The 26,739-nt window shown below is 40.4% G+C and overlaps 2 protein-coding genes across 2 annotated transcripts in view; one reads left to right on the forward strand and one right to left on the reverse strand.

Moving 5' to 3' along the window:
- LOC127529561 (uncharacterized) overlaps positions 1-26,739 on the forward strand; it is a 315,715-nt gene that overhangs the window by 58,721 nt on the left and 230,255 nt on the right. The window lies entirely within an intron of this gene.
- rad50 (RAD50 homolog, double strand break repair protein) overlaps positions 1-26,739 on the reverse strand; it is a 126,401-nt gene that overhangs the window by 17,690 nt on the left and 81,972 nt on the right. The window contains exons 22-24 of the mRNA XM_028812794.2: positions 25,285-25,509; positions 8,744-8,829; positions 6,800-6,939 (exon numbers count right to left, since the gene is read on the reverse strand). Coding sequence (XP_028668627.1) covers positions 6,800-6,939; positions 8,744-8,829; positions 25,285-25,509 — 451 coding nt within the window. The remainder of the gene's footprint in view (positions 1-6,799; positions 6,940-8,743; positions 8,830-25,284; positions 25,510-26,739) is intronic.

Here is a 26,739-nt window from a genome sequence, read left to right on the forward strand (position 1 = left end):
CACATTATGGCATAATAACAGGAAGTGGCCAGGATAACTCAAGGGATTTGTTTTCTGTAGTTAATAAGCTACTTTAACCTGCATCTGGCCCAATTACCACCTCTACCAAAGTCTGTGACAAATTCCTCCACTTTTTCCACAGTAAAGTTAAAGATTTAAATAATTCAATTAACATAAATCCATCATCCATTTATATCTTTCCCTGTCTTCCTACTCCATCCAGCTCTTTCTCTAAATTTTCACCAGTCACGTCTGCATTTGTTAATGATCTGCTTTCTAAGATGAGACCCACTACCTGTGTATTGGAGCCCATCCCCACCACACTTGTTAAATTCTGCCTTCATGCTACAATCCCAACTGTTATGTCAATACATCCCTCGACACTGGCTTTGTGTCAGCCACCGTTAAAATCACTTCTGTAACCTCACTGTTAAAAAAGTCTGGTCTTGATGCTTACAATCTTAACAATTTTCGGCTTATTTCTCACTTACCTTTTCTGTCAAAAGTTCTTGAGCGTGTTGTAGCCTCCCAACTCAGCAATTACTTAACCACTAATAAATTGATAGAACCCTTTCAGTCTGGTTTCAGGGCACAATACAGCTGTGAAACTACTCTGCTTCAGGTAACTAATGATTTACTCTGGACAAACAAGCATATTAACTTTGTTAGATTGTAGTGCAGCATTTGACACTGTCAGACATGACATTCTATTGTCCAGAAAGGAGAACTTGCTGGGTATCTCTGGCACTGCCTTCCAGTGGTATAAGTTCTATCTGACTGACAGGCAAAAGTTTGTTAGTTTTGGCATCAGCAGATCCAGCTCAGTGTGGTCACAAAAGGGGTTCCTCAGGGCTCTGTCTTTGGCCCTCTGCTCTTCTGTATTTATATGCTTTCCCTTGGCCAAATCATTTGTAGCTATGGACTGGGTTATCATTTTTATGCAGATGATATTAAACTCTATTTCAATGTTAAAAACGAAACTTTATCAGAGCAGAACTCTTTAAAATTAAACTGCAACAAAAATTAACTCCTGCAAATTGGCACTAAAGCACAACTTAAGAAAATACGCTCCTTCTCAGTCACTCTTGACCGTGATCTCATCAGACCAATGCAAAGAATCTTCGCGTAATTTTTAATTCCTCCCTTTCTTATTCCACCCACATACACCATATTAAGAAACCTTCTGACTTTCATCTCTGTAACATATCCCGTGTTCGGTCATTCCTCTCCTTTTATAATGCTGAGAAACTTGTTCATGCTTTGATCACATCCCATATCGATTACTGTAACTCTCTACTGGTAGGTGATGCTTCTAATCTTATATCACAGCTCCAGCTGTTTCAAAACTCTGCTGCAAGAGTTCTAAAATGAACCAACAATAAGCAGCAGTGATCACATACCACCTATCCTGCTTCGCCTCCCCCAGCTCCCTGTGTCTCACAGAAATGAATATAAAATTCTATTAACCTACAAAGCTTTAAATGGCCTTGCGCCGGACTACATCAGTGACCTTCTCCATCATCATGCTCTCCAGTTCACCCACTAAGGTTCTCTGATTCTGGGAATCTTGTTGTGTTCCGTACTAACCTGCACTCTATGGGTGACAGGGCCTTCACCTGTATAGCACCCAGACTTTGGAATTACCTCCCTAAATTAATTAGATCAGCTGACTCAATTCATTCTTTAAAAAAAAAAAAAATGTAAAACTCATCTGTTCAGGAAGGCTTTTAACTTAACCTGATATTCAGCCTCCTCTTTCTCTCTTCCTCTGTGTCCAGAAGCTCAGTATAATTTGTGTGTGTGTTATATCACAAATGATGTTATTTGCTAGGCCTTCCTTTAGTATTGAATTTAGTATTTTACTCTGGTTTATTGTCTTTATTCTATTTAATGCCTTTGTATATCCTAACTCTATCTGTTTTAATGTTCTTTTCAGGAAACATCCGTATCCAATGTTTCATGTACCTGCTGTTTCTTTATGAGACTCTGTAAAGTGTCTTGAACATGGGAAAGGTGCTGTATAAATAACATTTATTATTATTATTTTGTTTAATTTTTGGATTTGATTTGGTGACCTGGCCTTGTGTACCATTCAAATGCTGATGATTTCCTGCTAAGTTCACTACTTGATTTAAAGAGTAGATTCCTACAGTAGAATATGAACAACTCTGAAGTGCTTCTTATAGGATATGTACAATAACTTACCTCAAAAATGTTTAAATATTAATGAAATGATGGCAAACAATGTGTTAAAAAATGGACCAACAGGATCCCTCCATCTGTGGTCACAATTCAAGAAAATATAAGAAATAGCATGTATGTAGCTTGAGCTTCTGTCACAGCAAGTCGATTGGTTAATAGAATGTGAACTTTGGGATTCTGAAGGGTTCTTCAGAACTTACATTATTTTTATAATTAAGATGCATATTTTCCTTGAGGTTTCAACATTTTCTGAATGCTGATTACATGTGTATAGCACTAGGACTACCATTTAATAATACATAGCACAGATACCAGTTACTTGTCAGTAAGTTGCCTGATAAAATCATTCCCTCATTCAGTTATACTTGTACATCTGATTTAGTCAGAAACAAGAAACACGTAGTAACAATGCTGAAAATCTGAATTCACTCCTTTTATGGTCTGCTTACCCAACTTCCTGAACAGTAAGTGAGCAGCAAAAGCTTCCTTTTTAAATTAAGTATGGAGTGGAGTTCCCCTATAGGTGGCTGTTTTTTTTTCCTTCTTGGAGATCAGTAACTCTCATTTATATACAAGTACATCTTAAAACATCTTCCAATCATGTTGGTGAGATTTTACATTTGTTTATAATGTATTTCTTTTTTGGTTTACAATTTTATCACAAACCTGGTCAATGATGAAAATTAAAGGATACTAAAACACAAACACCAGCATACAATCATAATAGTCTAATAACCACCCCAAAGGTTAAAAGGTGAACAAAGTGAAATACTTGTTTAAGACAAGTTGACTGTAGTTTGTACTGTTTAACTCTTCATGATTAAATGGTGCCTAATGCCTGTTACTACTATGCTGCATAAGAAACTTTCTATTAAAGTGACTGTATAGTGAATTGACAAAAATGTCTTGCTGCTTGCATCAAATAAGATACAAGAAGAAAAGGTTTTAGGTAAAACAGAAATAAGCATAACATTGTGTGTAAATCCATATCCACTTAACAATAATATCCACTTAACAATAATATCCAGTTGAAATGTAAATGTTCACCAGGCACTACACTCACCACTTAACAATTATGAAAATGAAGGTGTCAAATTTACTCAAATAGGATTTTTCTATCACGTAACTAAACATCAAACGGTTAGTAAAATTTCTTATGATTATTAAAGCCATTTTTCAAGTGGTATAACATAATATTAAGGAAAGGTCTGATCATGTCATGCACTCCTTACTATATATTACAAAGTTCAATTCAGATGACTTTTTAAATATTAAGATAATTTGCTTTATTGTATTTTCATATTGAAGGGGAATGTAAAATCAAGGTAGAAGCTATATTTTTTCTTTTCAGCATGTGTTACTGAGCCAAAGTTATCATCACATGACTAGCATTAAATGATTTAGCTGGAGGTATGAGATTCGGAACTAAGTGAATGCTGCAGCGTAAGAAACATAGGAAAAATTCAGTTAACAGATATACATTCTATTATTAAAAATATGGTGTGTTTTTAATCATTCTTTTACTATATTATGAATGTTTTAATGTTATTTTCAATCAATAAGTACCTTATAACTGACCAAATTTCAAAACATTTACTTACTTTGTACATTATATGGATGATGATGGACAAATCTGGGCTTGGTGGATACTAGGGAAAAGCTACCTTCAAGACTGCATACTACCTACTGTAAAGTTTGGTGGAGGATGGATAATGGTCTAGGATTGCTTTTCAGGGTTTGAGCTAGGCCCCTTGATTCCTGTCAAAGGTACTGTTAATGCTACAGCATACAAATACATTTTAAACAATTGTGCACTTCCAACTTTGTAGCAACATTTTGAGGAGCGCTCTTTTTTGTTTGAGCATGATTATGCTCGAGTGGTCTGCACAGAGCCCTGGCCTTAACCCCACTGAACAACTTTGGGATGAACTAGAATACCGATCATGAGCTAGGTATTCTGATCCAACATCTGAACTTATAAATGCTCTTTTGGCTTAATGGGCACAAATTCCCACAGGCACACTAAAAAATCTTGTGGAAAGCCTTACAAGAGGACTGGAGGAATTTATTTCCACAAAAGGGTGGTGGGTCAGCTCCATACTAATGCCCATGGTTTTGGAGTGGGATGTCTAACAAGCTCAAATAGAAATGATGGTCAGGTGTCCACAAACTTTTGGTCAAATAGTGTACCACTTGATACACTGTTGTTACTGAATGTCAGTGTTTTTTAAAAAATAGAGAATATGGAGTCTAAAAATTTTGAACAAATTGATAAAAACTCCAAGTCCAATATTGTATACCAAGTTTAAAGAAAAACTATTCATGATCTAATTAAGAAAGACAAGAAAATGTTCAATATTTAGTAGATTGGGGGAGTTTCCCATTTTTTTTTTATACTAAAAGTAGAAATAGAAATGTTACGCATCAGTAAACATCTGAAATAATTTGTGTGCGCTGGCTGGGTCACCTGCTTTCATTTTGCCGAGTACTCACAATGGCCAGAGTCAGGTCCTTGCCACCCTTTGGGCACTTGTCTTTACCTTTTATCTAGGCCCAGCTTTTAAGCAGTGATCAAAAGATATGGATTTTTTGACTCATAATAAAAGTAATTTCTGTTGCAGCATAGGTGATTGATATGTGCTGGTGGGTTTAAGCATTAGGTTTTCTACAAAAAGTCTGTTTGAAAAAAAAAAAAGATTAAGTGTATGTTTTAACATGAACGTGTATTAATTTAACATTTAAACAGGTTAAATGACAGTTTTTTTAATGATCCCAAGGCACAGAGGCATCTGACATTTGTCACTCTATCTTATAATCCAGGTGGCATTAGCACAAGTGTCCAATTGTTAAATTGATGTTTATCAAATTAATATAGTTGTGTTGACTTAAATATGAAGAATATGTTTCACTTACAACAATAAAAAGTAAGCAGTTTTCTAGGGCATTAATGAATGAACAAATGAATCAATGTACATGTATATTTCTTAAGAGCTGTGTGCATTAACAGAATTCAACTGAAATTTTTTATTTGCATGTATCTGCATATATATTGTACTATTTAATATAGATTGTTATTGTTATACAACCAGGAGTGTGTTTGCCATAGGCTTATTCAGCTTTTTTATTTTCACTTTCTGTTTTTGACTTTTCAATACTTTAGCAATTTGGTTTGGACATACGAGGGATGTTCAAAAAGTTTCAGCACTTTTTTTTTTTTACTCTGTTTATTAAGGATTTCAAAAACAAATTACATCACTTTTCTACATAGTTTCCTTCGTTTGCGAAGCAATTTTCCCAGCGTCGTACCAACTTTTTAATGCCCAATTACTACTCCTTACGCCTTCACTGTTTCCAATGAAAATATAAAAGTGCGGAAACTTTGTGAAAGCCTCTTGTATTATGATGGTTGAAAGAAAGGGTACCTGTGTACATGACTCGATAGTCTACTGTAATGTTTAAATTCAGAATCCCACTTGTCATGAGACTAACACTAACCTGTCACATTAGCAGATTCTTTACATAAATACAAAATTGCAGGGAGGAGAATAAACTAAGACAGTAGGCTTGAAAACAAGGGGAGTGACCGTTGCAAAGGAAGCAGTATTTGAATGTTTTTTAATAACATAAATCATAAGTCATAATATTGGGAAGGTTTACTGACATTGAAATACGATACTTGTGGAAAAAAAACCTTTTTGGGAGGCAACAGATCCAGGGACTGGCTCCTGAGCTGAACCAAATAACTTCATCAGTGTAACATTTGAGCTTTTTTTTTTCTGCACTTGTGCGATAGTATGTAGTGGAGTTATCTAAGTTGTTTTGACCGCTTTTCTCATAGATTATACAGGACCAATAAGGCTTACGTAATGCACAAATGGTGTCATTTTTGATTACAGCCCTGAGTAAAACACAAAGCCAACAATGCATTTTGGGAAACTTTATTTGCATAACAAGAGCCAAAATGCGTCTATTACTCATTTTATCTTATGTTACAAGACCTTAAAAAGGCTTCTTTTCGTGGTCATAACATAAAACATTAGCATAATGGTTATTCATCTGTGCAATCTGGTTTTGGAAGGGTCAGAGGTGGCTTAAGTGAGATATACTGCATGTCCCATGATATTGCATACTTCAATATAAGACTTAGGAATCCTTCATATTCATAAGTAATTTTACAAGCATTCCAAATGACACACTGCACTGGTATGAAGAGTCACTTTACTGATGTTTTTTAAGTGTTATGAACATCAAAAGAAGTCTTTGTTAAGGTCTTCTTACGCAAAACTAAATGAGAGGATTTATACAGTACATACATTAAAGTGTTAATGAAAACTCTTATCCATATGCATTTCATTCATTTTTTAAAACCAATTTATATTTTTGTTTAAATGTCTATATGTCAAAAAGGCAAACTAAGTGATTTATGCAGATTCATATGTTAAGCATTTGGTAGGGATTGAATGTCCTTAGTCATTAGGTTACAGAATGACCTATTATTAGTGACACTTCTAATACTGTGTTAAAGATCTGTGAAATACTTTCATTAAAAGATCTCTAAATTAATCTAAAACATTTAAATACAAATGGTAACCCTTACCTTCTGTCCAGCACTACATCGTCCTCTCATATCCAGTGCTGTGTCACCCTTGACCATTACAACACGGTAATTATATGTTCTTCTTTTGTCAGTTGAAATATTTTCATCAGCATCAGAACGGATTTCAACATATTCAATATCTAATGAACAACACAATAGTTAATATTTTTAAAAAGTGAATTTTGACATGTTTTCACCTAATACACAGTATATGTAAATGATTGTTAAATATTTTGTCAACAGCTATTAAATTTCCCATCTGATGGGAAAATAAGTTATAGGTTTAGATTCACATTGCACAAGGTGTGTTTAACTACACATTATTTTTTTTTCAAATTGTACAGTTAGCAAAGAGAATTCCTTGTGAACTTCATAGGAGCAAATGGTTTAGGATAGTTCTATTAAAAAGATTTATTAAGATGTATTATTACAACACTTTACAGGATCTTTCTAAGGCTATTTACTTCATATGCAGTTGCCAGGCTTTGCAAGACTGAAAGAGAAATTTTAGGTATGAAAATCTGGGCTTGATTTATTAATTGTCCTTTTTCAGTGAGTAAATGAAGATACAGAAAGTCACACAATGATTTCTGTAAGAAAGTCTCAGTTAACCAATTATTATTTAAAATGACATAACGGTTTCTTAAAATAATACAGTAATCCCTCCTCTATCGTGGGGGTTGCGTTCCAGACCCCCCCGCGAAAGGTGAAAATCCGCAAAGTAGAAACTATATGTTTATATGGTTATTTTTATATTGTCATGCTTGGGTCACAGATTTGCACAGAAACACAGGAGGTTGTAGAGAGACAGGAACTTTATTCAAACACTGCAAACAAACATTTGTCTCTTTTTCAAAAGTTTAAACTGTGCTCCATGACAAGACAGAGATGACAGTTCCGTCTCACAATTAAAAGAATGCAAACATATCTTCCACTTCAAAGGAGTGCGCGTCAGGAGCAGAGAATGTCAGAGAGAGAGGGAAAAAAGCAAACAAAAATCAATAGGGCTGTTTGGCTTTTAAGTATGCGAAGCACCGCCGGACAAAGCAGCTGCAAGGATGTACAATGTAAAGGTAGTCTTTCAGCATTTTTTAGAGGAGCGCCCGTATCCTCTAGGCCAGTGTGCAAACAGCCCCTCTGCTCACACCCCCTCCGTCAGGAGCAGAGAATGTCAGAGCAAGAGAGAGAGAGAGAGAGAGAGAGAGAAAAGCAAACAATCAAAAATCAATACGTGCTGTTTGATCTTTTAAGTATGCGAAGCACAGTGCGGGAAGCATATCGCTTGACAAAGCAGCCATATGTAAGCCCAGCAAGGAAGAGAGCAATGTGAAGGTAATCTTTCAGCGTTTTTTGAGGAGCGGCCGTATCCTCTAGGGGTGCAAACAGCCCCCGTGCTCAAAAATATATTTGAGGAGTTTTATTTAATACGTAATACGCGCTCTGGTTGGGTAGCTTCTCAGCCATCTGCCAATAGCGTCCCTTGTATGAAATCAACTGGGCAAACCAACTGAGGAAGCATGTACCAGAAATTAAAAAGCCCACTGTCCGCAGAAACCCGCGAACCAGCAAAAAATCCGCGATATATAATTAAATATGCTTACATATAAAATCCGCGATAAGAGTGAAGCCGCGAAAGTCGAAGCGCGATATAGCGAGGGATTACTGTATAAGTTAAAAGTTCTAGATGTTACCTTGCCTTTCAATATACTGATTGAATATTCTTGTAAGACATATTCCTACACACACAACTGCCCAATTAAAATGTCTTTGTAAAGAATAAAATGGTGCACACAGTTTCCACAAACTATCTTTTATTAACATATTGTAAAAAGTTTCTACCATCAGTTCTATATAACACACTAACAAAAACTGATTACAAATAAGTGGGTTTAAACAATTGCCAAAACTGTTCAATTTTTACTTTAATTGCCATATATAAAATACCTTGTCCCCTATATGTGCTTCTCCATAGGTCACGAATTATTTTGTTGATTTCTTCCATCTTCATACTATGAAATTTCATTATTGCCCTGTACAAGTGCAAGAAGAAAATACGATCATTTAAAAGTTACTTGAACAGTAAAAGTGCACAACCAAGTTGTGCTTCTAAATAAAAACTACTGGGATGTTTGTTAATAATGGGGTATATAGTTTAGAAATTAGCTACTTCTGTAATAATATCAGTTGAGAAATAATATACTGCATATTTTAAAAATACAAAATATTTCTCATTAGAATCAAAAATCAGTATGCCATACTACTGCTCTTTCTATCTTCACCACTAGATGGTGTATTCCATTAATACAGGTTTGTAACTTTAAGACCAATTGATATTTAAAGCTATCAGATAATATGTTTTTTTAGATTAGGAAATTCTTTTTTAAAAATATTCATTACAACAGGTGAGTTTATAGTAATAGGGTGAAGTACCATGTTAGCCATTATGGATGCAATGAGAAGTGAAGCAAAATGACACTTTTTATTGGCTAACCAGATTAAAATTACATTTTGTAGAATTTTAAAAAGCATTACTAAATTATTGATGATGCAGTTAAAATAATTAATTTAGTAGGAAAGCATGACAAACAGAAATTAAGGTTGTTATTATACTTTGTTAAAGAATCACAAGTAAACAAAATAATTAAGTTTAATATGGTAGCATAAAAAATTATAAAGCAAATGCAAAAACACAAATTACAAAAATGCATTTTTAAATTTTCACTAGTGTATGTATGTGTGTGTTTGTGTGTTACCCTGCAATGGACCTGGACCCAGTCCAGGAATTGTTCTAGCCTTGTGCTCAATGATTGCTGGGAAAGGCTCCAGCTGACCTGCTACCCTGCGCTGGGTAAGTGGAATAGGAAAATGGATAGATGGACTGATGAATGGAGTATCTGTTAAAAGGCAGAAATTCCCACCAAAAACTTTTTGATTTGACTTGTTAACAATGCTGCTTCAAATGTTTTTCACAATCATTAGTTTGTTCTTTTTATACAGTATACTGTTATCAGATTCATTTCACACAACCAAGATCCCAAAATGGTTTAATAGAAACATGACTATTCATGGTACATCATTCAAACATAAGCTTCTCCTTGATTAGATTTTACAGCTTCAGTACTTGGTGAAGGCAGATACCTGAGCACTCCAAAGGGGATTTTAAATATTTGCTGAAATGGTTGGGCGTTTGAAAATTCTTGGGGCTTAAAAAATTTGACTGTTTTGTTTAAAAACAAAATAATCACAGTAAATATTACAGGTTACATACAAGTAATGTGCTTAATATATTAATGATAGGGGATTGAGGGATCAACATAAGTACAGTGAAACCTCGGGTCACGAACGTCTCGGACCACGTACAAATCGGGTTATGACCAAAAAGTTCGACAAACTCTTGCATCTGTTCACGACCACACACTCGGGTGATGAACAAGCCAGTTTCCCTTCCAGTTTGTACATGCCGATGATTTCCACACATGTTCAGTCTCTCTCTGTGCATTGAGCGAGCGAGAGACAGCATGAGCAAGCGTGAATATATTTAGATAGATAGATAGATAGATAGATAGATAGATAGATAGATAGATAGATAGATAGATAGATAGATAGATAGATAGATAGATAGATAGATAGATAGATAGATACTTTATTAATCCCAAGGGGAAATTCACAAACACAATTTACATACAGCTCGTACGGTCCAGAACGGATTAATTGCATTTACATACAATCCTATGGGAGAAATTACTTCGGGTCACGACTAAATCGGGTCGCGACCAGAGTTTTGGAACGAATTACGGTCGTGACCCGAGGTTCCACTGTATGGACAAAGTGTCAAGAAATTAAAATCAATAAAATTTGTATGAATGTTAGAAAACAGCATATATACTTAATATTCTAATTGCATATGACACATATACCAAAAGCAGATTTATAGTTTATGTCCATTGTAATCTATCTCAATAGGAATTGCTTTATGCATATTGTATGTTGCATGATTAAGATGCCACAGGTTCTCTTTATTTAAATTCTTTTAAACTGTTTGAACAGTATGTTATGTCATTTTTCAATCTGCTTAATCTGACACTATCAATCAATTGTTTATTTCAGTGGTATATTAATTTATGTATGTATGAGTGTGTGTGTGTATATGTATATATATCTATATTATATATATATATATATATATATATATATATATATATATATATATATATATATATATATATATATATATATATATATATATATATATACAGTGATCCCTCGCTATATCGCACTTCGCCTTTCGCGGCTTCACTCCATCGCGGATTTTATATGTAAGCATATTTAAATATATATCGCGGATTTTTCGCTGCTTCGCGGGTTTCTGCGGACAATGGGTCTTTTAATTTCTGGTACATGCTTCCTCAGTTGGTTTGCCCAATTGATTTCATACAAGGGACGCTATTGGCAGATGGCTGAGAAGCTACCCAACTTACTTTCTCTCTTTCTCTCTCTCGCGCTGACGTAGGGGGGTGTGAGCAGAGGGGCTGTTCGCACACCTAGACGATAGGGATGTTGCTACCTTCTGTGTGCAGCTGCTTCCTGAAGGACATGCTGCATGGTGCTTCGCATACTTAAAAGCTCAAAGGGCACGTATTGATTTTTGACTTTGTTTTTATCTGTCTCTCTCTCTCTCTGCTCCTGACGGAGGGGGTGTGAGCTGCCGCCTTCAACAGCTTTGTACCGCGGTGCTTCGCATACTTAAAAGCAAACAACCCTATTGATTTGTTTGCTTTCCTCTGTCTTTCTGACAGACTCTGCTCCTGACGGGCACTCCTTTGAAGAGGAAAATATGTTTGCATTCTTTTAATTGTGAGACGGAACTGTCATCTCTGTCTTGTCATGGAGCACAGTTTAAACTTTTGAAAAAGAGACAAATGTTTGTTTACAGTGTTTGAATAACGTTCCTGTCTCTCTACAACCTCCTGTGTTTCTGCGCAAATCTGTGACCCAAGCATGACAATATAAAAATAACCATATAAACATATGGTTTCTACTTCGCGGATTTTCTTATTTCTCGGGTGGCTCTGGAACGCAACCCCCGCGATGGAGGAGGGATTACTGTATATATATATATATATATATATATATATATATATATATATATATAATGTACACATACATATACGTTTGTATGATTATATATATTATTTTAAGGAGCAACATCCATCCATCCTCTTCCGCTTATCCGAGATTGAGTCGCGGGGGGCAGCAGCTTGAGCAAAGATGCCAGACTTCCTTATCCCTGGCCACTTCTACTAGCTCTTCCGGGGGAATTTCAAGGCATTCCCAGACCAGCCGAGAGACATAGTCCCTCCAGCGTGTCCTGGGTCTTCCCCAGGGCCTCCTCCCAGTTAGACGTGCCTGGAACACCTCACCAGGGAGGAGTCCAGGAGGCATCCTGATCAGATGCCTGACCCACCTTATCTGACTCCTCTTGATGTGGAGGAGCAGTGGCTCTACTCTGAGCTCCTCACCTTATCTTTAAGGGAAAGCCCAGACACCCTGAGGAGGAAACTCATTTTAGCCGCTTGCATTTGCGATCTTGTTCTTTCGGTCACTAGCCATAGCTCATGACCATAGGTGAGGGTAGGAACGTAGATCGACTGGTAAATTGAGAGCTTTGCCTTTCGGCTCAGCTCCTTTTTCACCACGACAGACCGATACAGAGCCTGCATCACTGCGGAGGCCACACTGATCTGCCTGTCGATCTCCCGCTCTATTCTTCCCTCACTCGTGAACAAGACCCTGAGATACTTGAACTCCTCCACTTGGGGCAGGATCTCGCTCCCAATCCTGAGAGGGCACTCCATCCTTTTCCGGCTAAGAACGATGGTCTCGGTTGATTCCCATCGCAGCCGCTTCACATTCGGCTGCAAACCGATCCAGAGAGAGCTGAAGATCACGGCCTGAAGCAGCAAACAGAACAACATCATCTGCAAAATGCAGTGACCCAATCCTGAGCCCACCAAACCGGACCCCCTCAACGCCCTGACTGCGCCTAGAAATTCTGTCCATAAAAGTTATGAACAGAATCGGTGACAAAGGGCAGCTCTGGCGGAGTCCAACTCTCACTGGAAACGGGTTTGACTTACTGTCGACAATGCAGACCAAGCTCTGACACCGGTTGTACAGGGACCAAACAGCCATCATCAGGTAGTCCGGTACCCCACACTCCCGGAGCACCCCCCACAGGATTCCCCGAGGGACACGGCCGAACGCCTTGTCCAAGTCCACAAAACACATGTAGACTGGTTGGGCGAACTCCCATGCACCCTCCAGGAGTCTGCCAAGGGTGTAGAGCTGATCCACTGTTCCGTGACTATGACGAAAACTACACTGTTCCTCCTGAATCAAAGGTTCGACTATCTGATGGACCCTCCTCTCCAGGACCCCTGAATAGACTTTTCCAGGGAGGCTGAGGAGTGTGATCCCTCTGTAGTTGGAACACACCCTCCGGTCTCCCTTCTTAAAGAGGGGGACCACCACCTCGATCAGCCAATCCAGAGGCACTGTCCCCGATGTCCATGCAATGTTGCAGAGGCATGTTAACCAAGACAGTCCTACATAATCCAGAGGAACTCTGGGTATATCTCATCCACCCCCGGGGCCCTGCCACCAAGGAGTTTTTTGACCACCTCGGTGACTTCAGTCCCAGAGATGGGAGAGCCCACCTCTGAGTCCCCAGGCTCTGCTTCCTCACTGGAAGACATGTTAGTGGGATTAAGGAGGTCTTCGAAGTACTCCCCCCACCGACCCACAACGTCCGTTGAAACTGCACTGCTTCCCTCTCCTGAGACGCGGGATGGTGGACCAGAATCTCCTCAAAGCCATCCGGAAGTCGTCTCCATGGCCTCCAAAAACTCCTCCCATGCCCGTGTTTTTGCCTCAGCAACCACCGAAGCCGCATTCCGCTTGGCCTGCCGGTACCTGTTAGCCGCCTCTGGAGTCCCACAGGACAAAAGGGTCCTGTAGGACTCCTTCTTCAGCTTGACGGCATCATTCATTGCCGGTGTCCACCAACGGGTTCGGGGATTGCTGCCACAACAGGCACCGACCACCTTAAGGCCACAGCTCCGGTCAGCAGCCTGAACAATAGAGGCATGGAACATGGCCCATTCAGACTCAATGTCCCCCACCTCCCTCGGGACATGGTTGAAGTTCTGCCGGAGGTGGGAGTTGAACCTACTTCTGACAGGGGACTCTGCCACACGTTCCCAGCAGACCCTCACAATACATTTGGGCCAACCAGGCCTGACCGGCATCCCTCCCTCACCATCGAAGCCAACTCACCACCAGGTGGTGATCAGTTGACAGCTCCGCCCTTCTCTTCGCCCGAGTGTCCATGACATGTGGCCGCAAGTCCGATGACACGACCACGAAGTCGATCATTGAACTGATGCCTAGGGTGTCCTGGTGCCAGGTGCACATATGGACACCCCTATGCCTGAACATGGTGTTCATTATGGACAATCCGTGACAAGCACAGAAGTCCAATAACCAAACACCACTCAGGTTCAGATCGGGGTGACAATTCCTCCCAATCACACCCTTCCAGGTCTCACTGTCAATGCCAACGTGAGCATTGTAGTCTCCCAGCAGAACGAGGGAGTCCCCAGCAGGTGCGCCCTCTAGCACCCCTTCCAGGGACTCCAAAAAGGGTGGGTACTCCAGACTGTTGTTTGGCGCATACGCACAAACAACAGTTAGGACCCGTCCCCCTACCCGAAGGCCGGAGGGAGGTTACCCTCTCATCTACCGGGGTGAACCCCAATGAACAAGTTCCAAGTCGGGGAGCAATAAGTATGCCCACGCCTGCTCAGCGCCTCTCACCGGGAGCAACTCCAGAGTGATAGAGAGTCCAGCCCCTCTCAAGGAGACTGGTTTCACAGTCCACGCTGTGCGTTGAGGTGAGCCCGACTATATCTAGCCAGAACCTCTCAACCTCGCGCACTAGTGTGTGTATATATATATATATATATATATATATAGTTGTGCTTGAAAGTTTGTGAACCCTTTAGAATCTACAGTATATATAAATAAAATCCCTATGTGCGTCCAGGTGTCCGTGTGTGGGTGTCTTCTGGTGAAGTGCGCATGCGCGGGGCACGGTGCTATGCGCGATATTACTGTCAGAGAAAGTTAGAGGCGTTTTACGGAAATACAAACCAGTATTACTGCGAGAGGAAATTAAAGGTACACAATACAGTGACGCATATTACAGCCACATACAAGCCAGTATTACTGTCAGAGGAGATTAAAGGCATATTACCGACGCGCACGCCTGTATTACCGCCAGAGAAAATTAAAGGTATATTACGGACTTACGGACGTATATTACGGACGTACAAGTCAGCGGACGTACAAGACGGTATCCTTCAATAAGGGCGCGCACAGGCATCCTTCAATAATGGCGCGCACAAAAAGGCGAGCCTCAAAAGGACGACCTCAATTGGGTGCGGCGAATAAAGGCGGGCGTAAATAAAGATCTGCACCTGTTGCTCTTCACATATTCCAGAGCCCATCCATCCATTGTCTCCCGCTTATCCGAGGTCGGGTCGCGGGGGCAGCAGCTTGAGCAGAGATGCCCAGACTTCCCTCTCCCCGGCCACTTCTTCTAGCTCTTCCGGGAGAATCCCAAGGCATTCCCAGGCCAGTCGAGAGACATAGTCCCTCCAACGTGTCCTGGGTCTTCCCCGGGGCCTCCTCCCGGCTAGACGTGCCCGGAACACATCACCAGGGAGGCGTCCAGGAGGCATCCTGATCAGATGCCCGAGCCACCTCATCTGACTCCTCTCGATGCGGAGGAGCAGTGGCTCTACTCTGAGCCCCTCCCGAATAACTGAGCTTCTCACCCTATCTTTAAGGGAAAGCCCAGACACCCTGCGGAGGAAACTCATTTCAGCTGCTTGTATTCGCAATCTCGTTCTTTCGGTCACTACCCATAGTTCATGACCATAGGTGAGGGTAGGAACATAGATCGACTGGTAAATTGAGAGCTTTGCCATGCGGCTCAGCTCCTTTTTCACCACGACAGACCGATGCAGAGCCCGCATTACTGCGGATGCCGCACCGATCCGCCTGTCGATCTCACGCTCCATTCTTCCCTCACTCGTGAACAAGACCCCGAGATACTTGAACTCCTACACTTGGGGTAGGATCTCGCTACCAACCCTGAGAGGGCACTCCACCCTTTTCCGGCTGAGGACCATGGTCTCGGATTTGGAGGTGCTGATTCTCATCCCAGCCGCTTCACACTCGGCTGCGAACCGATCCAGAGAGAGCTGAAGATCACGGCCTGATGAAGCAAACAGAACAACATCATCTGCAAAAAGCAGTGACTCAATCCTGAGCCCACCAAACCGGACCTCCTCAACGCCCTGGCTGCGCCTAGAAATTCTGTCCATAAAAGTTATGAACAGAATCGGTGACAAAGGGCAGCCCTGGCGGAATCCAACTCATACTGGAAACGGGTTCGACTTACTGCCGGCAATGCGGACCAGGCTCTGGCACCGATCATACAGGGACCGAACAGCCCTTATCAGGGGGGCCGGTACCCCATACTCTCGGAGTACCCCCCACAGGATTCCCCGAGGGACACGGTCGAATGCCTTTTCCACGTCCACAATACACATGTAGACTGGTTGGGCAAACTCCCATGCACCCTCCAGGACCCTGCTAAGGGTATAGAGCTGGCCCACTGTTCCGCGACCAGGACGAAAACCACACTGTTCCTCCTGAATCTGAGGCTCGACTATCCGACGGACCCTCCTCTCCAGGACCCCTGAATAGACTTTTCCAGGGCGGCTGAGGAGTGTGATCCCTCTGTAGTTGGAACACACCCTCCGATCCCCCTTCTTAAAGAGGGGGACTACCACCCCGGTCTGCCAATCCAGAGGCACTGTCCCTGATGTCCATGCGATGTTGCAGAGGCGTGTCAACCAAGACAGTCCTACAACATCCAGAGCCTTGAGGAACTCCGGGCGTATCTCATCCACCCCCGGGGCCCTGCCACCAAGGAGTTTTTTGACCACCTCGGTGACCTCAGTCCCAGAGATGGGGGAGCCCACCTCTGAGTCCCCAGGCTCTGCTTCCTCATTGGAAGGCATGTTAATGGGATTGAGGAGGTCTTCGAAGTACTCCCCCCACCGACCCACAACGTCCCGAGTCGAGGTCAGCAGCGCACCATCCCCACCATATACAGTGTTGACACTGCACTGCTTCCCCTTCCTGAGACGCCGGATGGTGGACCAGAATCTCTTCGAAGCCGTCCGAAAGTCGTTCTCCATGGCCTCCCCAAACTCCTCCCACGCCCGAGTTTTTGCCTCAGCAACCACCAAAGCTGCATTCCGCTTGGCCTGCCGGTACCTATCAGCTGCCTCCACGGTCCCACAGGACAAAAGGGTCCTGTAGGACTCCTTCTTCAGCTTGACGGCATCCTTCACCACCGGTGTCCATCAACGGGTTCGGGGATTGCCGCCACGACAGGCACCGACCACCTTACGGCCACAGCTCCAGTCAGCTGCCTCAACAATAGAGGCACGGAACATGGCCCATTCGGACTCAATGTCCCCCACCTCCCTCGGGATGTGGTCGAAGTTCTGCCGGAGGTGGGAGTTGAAGCTACTTCTGACAGGGGGCTCTGCCAGACGTTCCCAGCAGACCCTCACAACACGTTTGGGCCTACCACACCTGACCGGCATCCTCCCCCACCATCGAAGCCAACTCACCACCAGGTGGTGATCAGTTGACAGGTCCGCCCCTCTCTTCACCCGAGTGTCCATGACATGTGGCCGCAAGTCCGACGACACGACCACAAAGTCGATCATCGAACTGAGGCCTAGGGTATCCTGGTGCCAAGTGCACATATGAACACCCCTATGCTTGAACATGGTGTTCGTTATGGACAATCCGTGACGAGCACAGAAGTCCAATAACAAAACACCGCTCGGGTTCAGATCGAGGGGGCCATTCCTCCCAATCACGCCCTTCCAGGTCTCACTGTCATTGCCCACGTGAGCACTGAAGTCTCCCAGCAGAACGAGGGAGTCCCCAGAAGGAATGCCCTCTAGCACCCCCTCCAGGGACTCCAAAAAGGGTGGGTACTCCGAACTGCTGTTCGGTGCATATGCACAAACAACAGTTAGGACCTGTCCCCCCACCCGAAGGCGAAGGGAGGCTACCCTCTCGTCTACCGGGGTAAACCCCAATGTACAGGCTCCAAGTCGGGGGGCAATAAGTATACCCACACCCGCTCGGCGCCTCTCACCGGGGGCAACTCCAGAGTGGTAGAGAGTCCAGCCCCTCTCAAGGAGATTGTTTCCAGAGTCCAAGCTGTGCGTTGAGGTGAGTCCGACTATATCTAGCCGGAAACCTCTCAACTTCGCGCACTAGCTCAGGCTCCTTCCCCTTCAGAGAGGTGACATTCCATGTCCCAAGAGCCAGCTTCTGTAGCCGAGGATCGGTCCGCCAAGGTCCCCGCCTTCGGCCACCACCCAACTCACACTGCACCCGACCTCCTTGGCCCCTCCCATAGGTGGTGAGCCCATGGGAAGGGGGACCCACATTGCCTCTTCGGGCTGTGCCCGGCCGAGCCCCATGGGTGCAGGCCCGGCCACCAGGCGCTCGCCATCGAGCCCCACCTCCAGGCCTGGCTCCAGAGTGGGGCCCCGGTGACCCGCGTCCGGGCAAGGGAAAACGCCGTCCAAAATTGTTTCCCATCATAGGAGGTTTTGTTTAACCGCTCTTTGTCTCATCCCTCACCTAGGACCAGTTTGCCTTGGGTGGCCCTATCAGGGGCATAAAGCCCCGGGCAACAGAGCTCCTAGGATCATTGGGACACGCAAACCCCTCCACCACGATAAGGTGGCGTTTAAAGGAGGGGCCATTCCAGAGCCATTTGAACTAAATTATCTAAGCGCCCTTATAGAATAGAGCCGTACAAGACAGTATTACTGTCACAGCAAATTAAAGATACTCAATACATGGCGGCAGCCCACGAAGAACGGTCAGCTCAGCAAGTAAACATCAACAAAAGAAAGGCTGAAAGAAAGAAAAATACGACCAACAAAAAGAATGAGGTAAAAGTGCCTTACCATTTAATATAGACTGTTCCTACTAATGTTTATGCACTACTGTTCTAGCACCCGTTATTGTAACGGGCTAAATGACTAGTTTTCTATATTTCTGCATAAATATGACCTAAAACATCATCAGATTTTCACTCAAGTCCTAAAAGTAGATAAAGAGAAACCAGTTAAACAAATGAGACAAAAATATTATACTTGGTCATTTATTTATTAAGGAAAATGATCAAATATTACATATTTGTGAGTGGCAAAAGTATGTGAACCTTTGCTTTCAGTATGTGGTGTGACCCCTCTTTGCAGCAATAACTGCAACTAAACGTTTCCGGTAACTGTTGATCAGTCCTGCACACCGGCTTGGAGGAATTCTAGCTCATTCCTCCGTACAGAACAGCTTCAACTCTGGGATGTTGTTGGGTTTCCTCACATTAACTGCTCGCTTCAGGTCCTTCCACAACATTTCGATTGGATTAAGGCCAGGACTTTGACTTGGCCATTCCAAAACATTAACTTTATTCTTCTTTAACCATTCTTTGGTAGAACGACTTGTGTGCTTAGGGTCGTTGTCTTGCTTCATGACCCACCTTCTCTTGTGATTCAGTTCATGGACAGATGTCCTGACATTTTCCTTTAGAATTCACTGATATAATTCAGAATTCATTGTTCCATCAATGAAGGCAAGCTATCCTGGCCCAGATGAAGCAAAACAGGCCCAAACCATGCTACTACCACCATCATGTTTCACAAATGGGATAAGGTTCTTATGCTGGAATGCAGTGTTTTCCTTTCTCCAAACATAACGCTTTTCATTTAAACAAAACAGTTCTATTTTGGTCTCATCTGTCCACAAAACATTCTTCCAATAGCCTTCTGGTTTGTTCACGTGATCTTTAGCAAACTGCAGACGAGCAGCAATTTTTTTTTGGAGAGCAGTGGCTTTCTCCTTGCAACCCTGCCACCACCATTGATGTTCAGTGTTCTCCTGATGGTGGACTCATGAACATGAACATTAACCAATGTGAGAGAGGCCTTCAGTTGCTTAGAAGTTACCCTGGGGTCCTTTGTGACCTCACTGACTATTACACGCCTTGCTCTTGGAGTGATCTTTGTTGGTCGACCACTCCTGGGGAGGGTAACAGTGGTCTTGAATTTCCTCCATTTGTACACAATCTGTCTGACTGTGGATTGGTGGACTACAAATTCTTTAGAGATGGTTTTGTAAACTTTTCCAGCCTGATGAGCATCAACAACTCTTTTTCTGAGGTCCTCAGAAATCTCCTTTGTTCATGCCATGATACACTTCCACAAACGTGTTGTGAAGAGCAGACTGTGATAGATCCCTGTTCTTTAAATAACACAGGGTGCCCACTCAAACCTGATTGTCATCCCATTGATTGAAAACACCGGACTCTAATTTCACCTTCAAACTAACTGCTAATCCTAGAGGTTCACATACTTTTGCCACTCACAAATATGTAATACGCGATAATTTTCCTCAATAAATAAATGACCAAGTATAATATTTTTTCTCTTGTTTAACTGGTTTCTATTTATCTACTTTTAGGACTTGAGTGAAAATCTGATGATGTTTTAGGTCATATATATGCAGAAATATAGAAAATTCTAAAGGGTTCACAAACTTTCAAGCACAACTGTGTGTTTGTGTATATATACATATATATATACATATATATATATATATATATATATATATATATATATATATATATATATATATATATATATATAAAATCCTAAGTCTAAAAGTAAATTCAAATGAAATCTATTTTGTTGTGGTTATTCGTGTTCTTTGGAATTTACATTTTTGTATATCACTTCGAAAATATCACTTGTACTTTCTTATACATTTCTTGTACATTCCAAAGAAATGGGCATTAGTTTAGGCATGAGGAAAAATTTTGTTGACATGTATATTTCAATATAAGGTACTTCCAATATGAAATATGACCTTGTACCCCATGACATTAGCAAATGACTGAAATAAAACACAAAGGCAGGTGAATTTTTTTTTTCACAGAAAGCATAAAATTTAAAATATCAGACAGAAAATCAAGAACAAATAAATGACATTCCAAACTGACTGCATTTTGGCAGAAGAAAGAAAGAAAGAGAAAAAAATACTGTTTGTCCAAATAAAATCCTGCTATTATAATGCTAGTGAGGTATTTCAGCAAGCTAAACTAATACTTTAACATTATAACTAGATATAGTATGCCAGGCTTTAAGTAAACCATCTGGTAAGGGAAGATCTCATCTAAAAATACATTAAAGTGTCTGTGGCAAGGTTCATGCCGATTTCTTACAATTTCCCAAAAAGTTTTCTTTTTTAATATCAGATGTGGATTTAGGTTGTTAAAAATAAAAACATTTTTTTTTACAAAAGATTCTTGTTGAGTGATCAAATCTTATAGCAGCATGGGAATGAGAATCCAGAAGTGTGGCAAAAAAGAAGCAGTCTGGATAGAGCTCAAATTGAAATGTTATGGGGGAAGGTAGTGCTGGAGATTGCTATAGCATTTCTATATATACTGTACCACTACTACTGCAATTGTATTATGTAAATGGCATACTCTGGATTCTGTTTGTTGGAAAGTAAGATGGAATTTAATTGGGGAAACATGTTTATATATACAGTGGTGTGAAAAACTATTTTCCCCCTTCCTGATTTCTTATTCTTTTGCATGTTTGTCACACAAAATGTTTCTGATCATCAAACACATTTAACCATTAGTCAAATATAATACAAGTAAACACAAAATGCAGTTTGTAAATGGTGGTTTTTATTATTTAGGGAGAAAAAAAAAATCCAAACCTACATGGCCCTGTGTGAAAAAGTAATTGCCCCCCTGAACCTAATAACTGGTTGGGCCACCCTTAGCAGCAATAACTGCAATCAAGCGTTTGCGATAACTTGCAATGAGTCTTTTACAGCGTTCTGGAGGAATTTTGGCCCACTCATCTTTGCAAAATTGTTGTAATTCAGCTTTATTTGAGGGTTTTCTAGCATGAACCGCCTTTTTAAGGTCATTCCATAGCATCTCAATTGGATTCAGGTCAGGACTTTGACTAGGCCACTCCAAAGTCTTCATTTTGTTTTTCTTCAGCCATTCAGAGGTGGATTTGCTGGTGTGTTTTGGGTCATTGTCCTGTTGCAGCACCCAAGATCGCTTCAGCTTGAGTTGACGAACAGATGGCCGGACATTCTCCTTCAGGATTTTTTGGTAGACAGTAGAATTCATGGTTCCATCTATCCCAGCAAGCCTTCCAGGTCCTGAAGCAGCAAAACAACCCCAGACCATCACACTACCACCACCATATTTTACTGTTGGTATGATGTTCTTTTTCTGAAATGCTGTGTTCCTTTTACGCCAGATGTAACAGGACATTTGCCTTCCAAAAAGTTCAACTTTTGACTCATCAGTCCACAAGGTATTTTCCCAAAAGTCTTGGCAATCATTGAGATGTTTCTTAGCAAAATTGAGACGAGCCCTAATGTTCTTTTTGCTTAACAGTGGTTTGCGTCTTGGAAATCTGCCATGCAGGCCGTTTTTGCCCAGTCTTTTTCTTATGGTGGAGTCGTGAACACTGACCTTAATTGAGGCAAGTGAGGCCTGCAGTTCTTTAGACGTTGTCCTGGGGTCTTTTGTGACCTCTCGGATGAGTCGTCTCTGCGCTCTTGGGGTAATTTTGGTCGGCCGGCCACTCCTGGGAAGGTTCACCACTGTTCCATGTTTTTGCCATTTGTGGATAATGGCTCTCACTGTGGTTCGCTGGAGTCCCAAAGCTTTAGAAATGGCTTTATAACCTTTACCAGACTGATAGATCTCAATTACTTCTGTTCTCATTTGTTCCTGAATTTCTTTGGATCTTGGCATGATGTCTAGCTTTTGAGGTGCTTTTGGTCTACTTCTCTTGTGTCAGGCAGCTCCTATTTAAGTGATTTCTTGATTGAAACAGGTGTGGCAGTAATCAGGCCTGGGGGTGGCTACGGAAATTGAACTCAGGTGTGATACACCACAGTTAGGTTATTTTTTAACAAGGGGGCAATTACTTTTTCACACAGGGCCATGTAGGTTTGGATTTTTTTTCTCCCTAAATAATAAACACCATCATTTAAAAACTGCATTTTGTGTTTACTTGTGTTATATTTGACTAATGGTTAAATGTGTTTGATGATCAGAAACATTTTGTGTGACAAACATGCAAAAGAATAAGAAATCAGGAAGGGGGCAAATAGTTTTTCACACCACTGTATGTACATTTCATAGTATTTGCAATATGAAGTTTTATTATAAGGCTATTTTATGGTTTATACTTTATAAAGTATTCTATATACACAAATCAAATCTGGGGGAAAAATAACTTAACGGTAAAAATGAGTTGTAGATATAGAAAGCATGCTAGATAACAAATATTTTCAAGAGGATGTAAGGTAACAAAATAGACCTTGATTAAATACATCCAACTGCAGTAAAAAGATGCAAGCTTCAGAATTTGATTCTTCATACTGATTGTGTTAACATGATGATTATCTGTTTTGCTGTAAAGCACTATAATTGCCACTTCCTGTATAAGTCACAGACACTTTTCAGCAGTTTGCTCACTATATTTTGCCAAATAACAGAGACAGGTTGCTCATAAACTTTACTTAGTATGACTAGGATACCACACTACACTCTTATTTAGACTGATATGCAATTGTAAACTCCTTTCTGCTCAATTTTGTAATTGTAATTAAAGAAATATGCAAGAGAATCAGAGCTACAAAGCAGCCCTGAATTAGACTTTGAGGCTGGTTGGTAATCTATGTACATTAAATTATTATTGCTGCTATTATTATTACTATTGTTAATAATAATAATAATAATTGTTATTTTGCAATAATAATGGAAAAGGTTATCTGGTAAAAAAAAAAAGCCTATGGATTAAAATTCAGATGACACAACTAACTAAAGGAAAAGGATGAATATCTAAAAAGGAAGAACACACTTTATAGGTTGCTGTAACACTATGACTCAGTCTTTCCAAAAGCCATACTAATGGTTTAGGAAAATTTTAATCTATTGTTTTCAGCTTTGATAATGGGTTTAGATTTTGGTTTTTGCTTAGCTGAACTGGATATTTTATCTGTTTCAACATTCACTTACTGTGTTGATGGCTAATTTATGAGAGTGGCCCTGTTTTTTGGACTTGTAAAAAATATACATCCTGAAACCCACTAATTCAGTAAGAGTTATGCCATGCAAATGCTATCCCAGTAACACTTGGCTCAAGGCAGAAACCAGCTATGGATTGGGCACCAGTCCATTGCAAGGCCCACTCATACAAACTCACATACTCATACTCATATTAACATATCTTGATGTTTTTGTTATAGTTTCAGCCTCTCTACTTGTTCACCTGAATCTACCTATTCACCTTAAAATGGCTCTCCAAGCTTAGCTGTGAGTGCGGATTTCTGAAACTCAAGTGTGAATTGTACACAGTATAACCATATGGTTGCATGGTTGGCAAATTTGAGTCTGACAAACAATCAACACAAACAAAATCCTCCATTAAAGACCCAGTTGATATGAAAAGTACAAGTAATACCCTAGGAGCATAGGCTGTCTCATTTGTTCTATTTTCAGCATTAGTTTTCTTGCAGATATCCAGTAATTAATAACATCTTTACTCTTGTAAAATAGTTACAGAGCAGTGATAAAACTTCAGCATACTGTATATGCAGGAACATTTGCAGGAAATACATTTTGACTGTAAGACCCTTACATTTTATAGAACTCAACCAAAAAAAAATAAACTATGGAATGGTGATGAGTATGTGTCAGTAATAATTTTAGTAATATAAATCACTATAACATGGAGAATATGCTGGGGCACTCAGGCATACTTGCTTGGCTTGAGTTAATTATACTTTGAAAACAAGCAATAAAGCTTAAGAGAGAGAAAAAAAAACTTTCTATAAATAACTGAACTGAGCAAAAAGATTGAAAATTATGGATTAATGGATGATTTTTCAAAAAAAAAAAAAACCTACCGGAACTTGCTGTAGTGCTGACTGGGTTATATTGCCAAATGCAAAGCTTGCAAAGTACATTATCTGATTAGATGGAGATGAGCTCAATCCTGATCAATCTGTCTTACATTTCTTTTACATATAATACAGGGTGATGCAATAAAGTTCATTATAAATGCAACATTATTGTGGACTACATTACTTACATGGAAACTGCCAATCACATGAAACTAATAAGCTTAAAATTCAAATCTTAACAAAACAAGTTAACTATCTTAACAAGCTTTATAGGACCCTGGGATAATATTACTAATACTTACTGATCAAGCGCCTTGTAGTAGATATCCAAATCCTTGTTTGCCAGTTCGGTTGTTCTCATAACAATCATCCTTTCTCTAAACTTTTCATCAGCATCTTTGTATTGGGGGTCCCGCAGTTCTTTTTTACAATGAATAATCTCTTCCTCAAAACCTTTTTGCCTGCCAATTGCCAAACTTCGATTCTTCTTTAATTCTTCTATTTTGCTTTCTAGGTCACGGTGTTCTCTTAATAAAAATGAAGTGAAGTTAAAACACAATATGTCTTTTATCTAAAATATTGTTTAAATATTTGACCTTTTAAAAGTTAAAGAGATTATACAATATGTACATAGTGCAGACACAAAAACACAGTAAAGGTGTAATCAGGCTAATACTGTACAGTATACAGTACTTTAAATATGTTCTATGTCCAACCACCTGCATTAAATTATATTGGGATTATACAAATATTTGTGATGTAAAATGAAGACTAATGGATTTTGAAGAATGTTCACAGTGTAGAGAAGGAAGTGAAATAAGGGACAGACATCTGGATGACTGGAAACATGTTCTAAATCAGCCATCTAGAGGCAAAGAATGGATGTCATTACAGAAAGAAGGGCTAAATTAATTTAAGATCACCAGAATGAAATGTAACATATAATATAAGAAGACATTACTCAAGAGTCAAACTCACAATGAAGTTAAAACTAAAATACTGCTAGGGCCAACCTGAGAAAAGGCTAACACGCACAAATAGAATTTGAGGGATAATGCTAGAGCAGTTGCCTCCGTATTTCTATCATTACTTCCATGACATCATTGGCATGAGGATATAGACACAAGAAGACATTGCATAAATAAAGAAAAATAAGATTATAAATATCAACTTTGCAAATAGTGAACCCTGCAGAGTTTGCTTCACAACGTGTTCAACAAAATTGCCAAATTGTTCATGAACTTTGCTGAACCCGGCAAAGTGAATTTAAGTCAACGTTTGTGGGGGGAGATGGAAACAAACTAGTTTTAAGTGAGTTATAATTGTGCAATGGTTTTTTTAAGTGTGACTATGAGCAAGGGAAGTGTTTGCCAACTATTCTGGACTGATCATTGTGGCCAAAACTTTGACCTAAATCTTTTGTTATTATTATTATTTCAAAGGGTCTCGGGTGATTTCTGACTTGGAGAGAATAAGGGCTCCTTTAAGGCTTATTTTGACTCATAGCTGCGGTACATGGCTAATTACGCATTCATTCAGCCGGTACATAAATTTATCCAGTGTTATATACAATCTGTGGCAGCGCTTATAATATTATTATTATGGTCAGCTAATTTACCCCTCAACAAAGTTTTGCTTTTTTTAAAAAAAATATAAGTGCGGTGTAAATCCAGCTGGAACAGAGATCAGGTAGTGACATCACACAAGTGTAAAGCAGAGACGTAAAATGTGAGTATTACTCCTTATTACACTATATA

The sequence above is a fragment of the Erpetoichthys calabaricus genome, chromosome 11 (assembly GCF_900747795.2).
Source record: "Erpetoichthys calabaricus chromosome 11, fErpCal1.3, whole genome shotgun sequence".
Taxonomy (NCBI): Eukaryota; Metazoa; Chordata; class Cladistia; order Polypteriformes; family Polypteridae; genus Erpetoichthys; species Erpetoichthys calabaricus.